Below are 7,304 nucleotides of genomic sequence, written 5' to 3'. Positions count from 1 at the left end.
GAATAGGGGTCACTGGAAAGCCATATAAAGATGGAAAAAGTGATCCGAGAGTTTGGAAGATGAGACAGCTACATGTGACGTAAGGCATGCGGGGATGTGTTGAAATGTGAAGCAGGCATTTCAAGATGATGCTTTTTAAGGAGGAATAATTTCCACAGTGGCATGTAAAGGCTGAGTTTAAATGAACAACATTTTTAAAAAAAAAAAAAAGAAAGCTATAACTGACTCAGAAAAGCATGTGGAGTGCAACTTTCCTACAGCATTTATCTGTTCTTTCTTGGTGTGATGAGTTAAGTGTTGCCTTTGAAAAAATGAACTGGAGGTGAGGAAAGTCACTAGCATTATCTGTATGACTACACCATGGTCTCAGTTTAAAAAACACCAGTTAGGTTTGGGGTCATTTTTGGTATATATGTTGGCTGCTGAATACAGTTAGCAGAAGTAGTTTTCTGCTGTGACTTGTAGAATAGGAAGTGGTAGATACAGAGAACAATAGGTGTCTCTCAAAAAGCCTTTCTGTGGTGGCTAAGTTGTGGGTTGTGTTGTATATGTCTGGCCTGGCTGGGGAAAAAAACTGCGGTAGTCTTTGATGAGAATTTTTAAATGGGCTTAATTTCTTGGCCATTTATAGTTTTCTCCCCTTTTGTTTGGTTTGGTTTTCCTTGCCCGAAAGAATAGAAACATATGCAGATGCTGATCTAACCTTGATAAACATGATAGTTATGGAAATAACTTCATTCTGTTGGATCATCTGATCAAACTTTACACAGCAATTCAGTATATTCACCTACAGCAAAGCTGTGCCTATCTGGTATGAAAATAAGTATGGTTAAAATAAATCAAAGATGTCATAATGTTTAAGTTATTTTTTCTTAACACAGAAGAAAAGTTCATGTGATCACTGAACTGTAAAACAATAGTTCTTGAGGAAGTAATTGTATCCTAAATTCCAGCAAGTAACTCGATGAGTACTCTTCTGTAAGGGTTTTTTTTTTTTCGTTGGTGTAGGAAAAAAAAAAGGTTAACATGATTCCAATGCTCTGTAGGTGACCATCTTTCCTTGCGAATGTGTATATGGCTTATGCATTAGCCTTCATGCTGTATTCAGTTTGTGTGAATTCTAGTTTGCGTGGTTGAGCGAATTGTCTGTTCTGAATCAAATTCTAATGTGCCCTTTGAAACGTCTCCTGCAAATCTGTTGTGGATGGTCATGTAAGCACGTCAGGTTGTGCAAACTCACGGGCTGGTTTTGCAGCAGCCGAGAGGTTTGGGTGTTGACTGCGTACCCAGTTCTCTTACTATTCTCAATGATATTTTTTTTTTTTTCCTTCCTACTAGGAGCAAATGCCAGCATGATTAGGGTCTGAGGAAGTGCTCCTGTGTTCCAACCAAGGGTTTGCGGGTGCAGAGGAAGGGTGCAAAGACATCAGGGACATTTTGAGCTACTATGGATATCCCCACTGATTTGGTGCCGTCCTCCATGATGTCCCAACCTGAGGTGATTGAGGTGAGTAGACCACAATGAAACTGGCAGCTGAACTGACCAGACCTCTTTCATATTCCTCATTGAATCCTAGCTTTTTCTCCTGTCTCACTTCTGAGTCATCGAGGGGATTTTTCCTGAAATATTGCATTAAAGACACTCATCATGTTGTTACACTTTGAGACAGGACATTGCTGTGTTATACTACTGTTTGTAGAAGAAAATATTTGGCCAATTATGATCTTTATTGACTCTACGTAGGTGGTCCCTGCAGTACGGTTTGATTTTTACTGTGCCTAATGAATACAAAGAAGGAGCTCATAATGTGGTTCAGTTGGAATAATATTGTAGGAAACTTTAGGTTCAGTGTTCTTATCAGAAAAGCTAAAGTTTAAAGCCAAAAGCAGCAATAAAATTAATAATATACTTAAAATTACTAACACACTAATCTTGGTTTCATGAATCAAAGTGTGTGTTTCAGACTTAATATTTATAAATACCTAAGTGATTTCTTCAGCTCTATGGACTGAACACCAAGTACTTGTGTTTTCTGGTTAAGTATATATTACAAACAGAAAAGGAGATGTTAATAACAGTCAAGATTTCATCTCAGAAAAGCATTTTCGAAGTCCCTTTGACTTCATAGAGACTGAAATGTCTGTTACAACTTACAACTTTTAAGATGTGTATTTTAGGGAAGAGGGCACAACAATTGATTAAGGTAGATGTCAGAAAATTGGAGATCTAATGTTTATTTTGCTTTTTTATTCTGTTTGGTGGAGATTCTTTGGCTCAGGAGACTGCATCTCTTAGCAGTGTGCACTGAGAAGTGCAGTAGTTCAGAGATCCCTGGACCCTGTGAAGATACAAAAAATATGTCAACTAAAGGGTGGTGGTGTGAAACGAGCTGAATCTGAAACCTGCCTTGGAGAAACTTATTTGTGCTCCTCTTCCTCCTGTCTTTCAAGTGGAGAACTAGTATATCTTAAAAGTATTTTTGTTGCTTTTCAAGTCTCCATCCCTGTTAGGGTCAGAGAAGGATTTTGTGTCCTTACAGCAGAACAGAATACCTCGTAGGAGGTGGATGCTGTATGCTTGCATCCCAGGCTGCCTGCCTGCTGCTGGAGTGTTCTCCCTTTCTGTAGAAAGGCTCCTCCAGGCCATCTCCTCATGTGCTCTAAAAGGCACTTGCACCCCTGTCTCCATCGGTTCTCTCTTCGGAGCCTTCTTTACGTATGAGGAATCTGTGTATCTAAGGATTGCTGTTCAGGATAAATGCCTTCTCAAAGGGAAAACAAGGTCAACTGTGGTGCAAGAATGAGTGGAAGAAAAGCTATTGCTTGTAAAGTACTTGATGATCCGCATAGTCAGCATTCTGTTGTAATTACGGGTGAATAAATGTATGTGTCCTGTGTCGGCAAGGAATTTTTACTGAATAAATCTTGCCCTGGACTTACATCACTATACCAAAGACTACAGATAAATGGATAATTCTGGTCACTAACTGGTAACCCAGTCCTCCACTCTTGGGTTTTAGAGACTGTGCTTCACTGAAATTTGACTTGGGAGCCGAAAAGAAATAGCGACAGGAAGCAAAGGAAAGACTGGTATCTCAGTGTGGGAGATTATGGTAGAAAAATATCATTCTCTCAACCTTGGGTTGTAAAAATGGACTCAAATTTTATATCCATATGAGCAGATTTAGATGCATGCATGAATTCACGTACATTTCAGTAAACCATTGTGGATCTCATGGTTGATATAAGTTTTCAATCCTATGTAAAGGAGTAACAGCTCCAAACAATCAGCTGAGAGCCATGTATATGTTTCTGAGGGTAAGGAAGAGCTTATTTAACAGGCAAGGATGTAGTGAGACACATAGCTAAAGAGACAAATCATTCGATGGAAGTATTGAAGTAAAGCACTTTTCAGACTGGGACTACATGGTCTTGCCTTTCAAATTTCCATTGACATACAAGTGAATTTTGGATATAGTTTAGAAAACTATATTCATTATAATGCATTTTTTTCTGGAGGACATTATTTTGCCTTTTAAAACTGAGCAAATGCCACAGTGTGCTGCAGAAGACATTTAGAGACTAATGTTTTAAGGAAGGGTTTTTTTTTAAACTTGGAAGTAGCCTTGCATGCCTTCTGCATGAGCTAGATGGCATCTCAGTTACAAAAAGAAGTGTTCTGCTACTTGACTTTAAACTTTCTCTAATCTTTTGTTTTTATCTTTTATCTTTAAACTTTCCTTTAGCATTGCTAGGACAGTTGGTTTTCTTCACATTTGGTCCATTTAGTCTTAGAAATAAATATTATCTATTTTGTATACATATATATGTATGTATGTGTGTACATCTCAGTAATAAATTTTCCTCTGCCTATTGTCAGTCCTTTAACTGCAGAGGGCAAATAAGAATAGACTCTTATTTACCATGGGAGAGAATTCCAGAGACCTCAGCGGGACCTTTTGCAATCTGAAGCCCACCCAGACAGGTTTTGCTTGGACTTGAATCCTATAGATGCATGTGGTGGCACCACAATGAGGGAAGTTCCTACTAATTTAATTGCAAATGGTGTTTTTCTCAAGATTTGTCTTCTGAGTCAGCTAACAAAAGATTTACATTTTGGAATAGTTTTTGAAAGTAACTTCTTGATGCCAGGTGTGAAACTGTTGTTACTGTTTTAAAATATTCTTATTGCTAGTGTGTCAGCACAGGGACTGCTCGTGGTGCTCTCTACAACCCTCTACTGAAGCCGCACGTTTTCCACAGTCATCCCTACCAGCATCCTGTTACCAGACATATGGAGTGAGATTTAAGGCATCATTTAAGAGCAGAGATTTAAGGCATCTTTGTCATGTTTAAATGTGAAGGATAAGTAAAGTTTCAGGGTAGTTTAGCTATCCGTAGCTGAAATATGAAATAGAAAATAGTTCTGGGACACCATTCACAGTATGTCAAAGAAGTCCATTAAGTGAAAAATTCCCAGAATATTCTTTGATTTTTTGGCAATGGGGTTTTATTGTAAGGCAGAATCTAGTGATTTCAGATTAGATAAGCAATCCTGCTCCTAAAGACGGAGAAACAAAATGTAACAGAACTTTTTGAGTTTTAAATTGGGGATATTTTGTGGTACATGTGATGATTTCATGCCTCAGCTATGTATAAGAAAAATTCTATCATAGAAACCTCATTAATCGGATAATGCAGTAAGCGGAAAGTTAAATAATTCTCTAAGAAGCATTTAGCATCCCAGAGGGCTTTGCTGTTTGCAAAAAGGAAACATAACAAGTGGTGATCTAAACTGATTAATGTACTCTGTGGAGTGATTAGTATCTTCTCTCTTTGTGAATGGCATGAGATGAATTCTGCAGTAAAAGCTTTGAAGAAGAAATGATTTGAGCTTAATGAACCAGGGACTTCCAACAGTGCTTCAGAAATGCTTAAAACAAGAAAACAACGAAAATTCATCATTCTTTCTTTGCTTTCGCCAGCAGTGGATCTTACCAGCCAAACACTAGAAGTAAATGAGTACATTTCAATAACTGCCTTGCAGCTGTTCCAAAGAGAAATCCAGAGCAGTTTCCATTATAGTGGTCTTTCATGGCTGTGTGGTTACCGGAGCCAAAAAACACTTCTCCTACTCTGTGCCATTGAATAGTTTTCTATTTTTCCCTTCTTCTTTGTTTGAATTAGAGTGGAAGAGATTTAAACTATCCTTGCCACAGAATGGTCATCCTCAGTAGCTTTTTCCTCTTTATAATGATGCTTGAGAACAGATTCTTGTGGGGTGGCACAGCTGCTGTCACCCCTTTCCCCAACAAAGCCCAACACTATTTGCATTTTGGATTTGGTGCCCATATTTCTGCAGCCAACAAATGGGCAGATTTTTTTCTCCCCTTCTAGGTGAGTAAACAAATTAACCTCTTTAACAAATCAGATCTCTGGTGGTGGTAAATAAGCTAAATGAGAGAACAAAAGCAAGTGGTGAGACTGGAAGAAACAGTTTGTGATTAGAGGTATATCCACCCAGTTACAGGCATCATAGGGGAAACTTAAATTCCTGTACACTTGTTTTTTTTCATTCTTATACTAGACGAGATTACCAGGGGTTCAAAATACATCTCCGTTTTGTTCAAAGCAGACCAATACTGCTTTATAGGCAGCTGCTCAGTACTGTATGAACAAGTTACTGATAAAGAACCCATTGTTGCCAGAGCCCTGTGAGAGAAAGATTTTTCTGTATTGTTTATATATTACACAAAACAGAGCATCAAAGCAAAAGAAACCCAAACTGTCTGATATATATTTCAAGAATTAAAAAAAAGTATTTGCCATGGTAAACACAGGATAGTCTTTTTATTTCTATTTGGAAATCTCAATTTCCCTCCCAAAGTGAAATTTGCTATGCTCATTAACATAACTTTGAATAAGCATTTTGCTTGTGGGGTAAACTCTCCCAAGTGCTCACTTTGCTGGTTTGCTTGGTTGAGGAGTGATGGAAGGTGTGCCCTGGATATGGAAGTAGCCCCAATAGCCTACAGCATTTTTTCTGCATAAAAGGCTGGTCTTTCAGCAGCTGGAGCCAAGAATTAATTCCCAGTTTGGCTCACTGAGCACCAAACTGAACCCGAAGGATGCATGTTGCAATTCATTATGCATGGAAACTCACTGGGGATGTTAGAGGTACTGATATTTTTTTTTCCTCCTGTTTCTTCCACCCTGACGGCTTCTAAAGTTGCACAGGTAGGGGACTGTGTGCTGCACGTCTCTCCAGAAAGCTCTTCCAAGGGCTGGGGTCTATGGGGAAGGTCTGTCCTGCATTACACTCATCCTATGCAGCAGCCTGCAGGGACTCACAGCAGGTCGGATGTCTGGCTACGATGTTCACCTTGAGGGCAAGTCAGGTAGGCAACCAGGAGTGAACTTGGTGAGACAGTGGACAAGCCCAGTCTGCGTCATGACACAGGCTTTTTTTGAAGGCATAAGAGGTGCCACATTTCAGTCACTAAATTAGCTGATGGAATATAATTGTGTTCCTGTGTACCCCACAGAGCAAGGAGGTGTTGAGCCTATACCCATGTTTGGTTAATGTTTATGAAGCTCAGCTTCTCATGAAAGCTCCGCCAGAAGAAAATGAAGCTTGAAAAGCTCTGCAGAAACCCCTTCTGTACTCCGTAAGGGACATTTGGGCTCAACTACCCAGTTCGGGCTCAACATGTCCAATCATGTCTCTCCTAGTGGCAAAGCCAGTTAGCTTGTTTTTGCAATACCTCCGCACTGCACTGGTGACCTCCCTTTGAGAGGAGCTTGGAAGGCAGAGACAGGGCAGCAAAGAAATGCTATCTGGTCTGGGAACGAATCTTTAGTAATTAAAGTGTTTAAGCCATCCTAGCAATGTAAGGGGGAAGTGTTGATGTAGAACTATGCCCTGATTCAAACAGTCTTCATTTTCTCCTCAACTGGAAAACATTCACCAGAACATGTAGGTAGTGCTTGCGAGGGATGCAGCTCATCTGAAAATGCTGAATCTGTGTAAAAGCAGCAACAACGCAGCAGTGTCTGAATTATTAGGTAGGTTGCTGCTGGGATGGGTTCACTCTCTGCCTTTCCTTGGATATTTTTTCCAATTCTTCAAGCTTCTTAATTTCCTAAATCTCCTTTTGCTTGCAGAATTCTGCAGCAGAAGAGACTTCATCTGCGTGTGCCTTTGCTTCTTTTCTGCAGCAGTAGGAAGTACAAGAAGTTGAAACCACAGCGCTGGCAGTCTGGGGCCCTGTTGGGCCAGCTCAGTGCGCTCCTGACCATCACCG

General features: G+C 39.8%; 1 protein-coding gene across 1 annotated transcript in view; it reads left to right on the top strand.

Annotated features, from left to right (window-relative positions):
- The first annotated feature begins 1,338 nt into the window (after positions 1-1,338).
- The window catches only part of LPAR1 (lysophosphatidic acid receptor 1), a 51,116-nt gene continuing 45,150 nt past the window's right edge, over positions 1,339-7,304 (top strand). The window contains exon 1 of the mRNA XM_009895868.1: positions 1,339-1,507. Within this exon, the coding sequence (XP_009894170.1) occupies positions 1,448-1,507 (60 nt within the window). The 5' untranslated portion in view covers positions 1,339-1,447. The remainder of the gene's footprint in view (positions 1,508-7,304) is intronic.

Source organism: Charadrius vociferus, unplaced genomic scaffold, assembly GCF_000708025.1.
Source record: "Charadrius vociferus isolate BGI_N301 unplaced genomic scaffold, ASM70802v2 scaffold231, whole genome shotgun sequence".
Classification (NCBI taxonomy): domain Eukaryota; kingdom Metazoa; phylum Chordata; class Aves; order Charadriiformes; family Charadriidae; genus Charadrius; species Charadrius vociferus.
The sequence above is the reverse complement of the archived record's forward strand: the minus strand, read 5'-3'. Positions and strand labels throughout refer to the sequence as shown.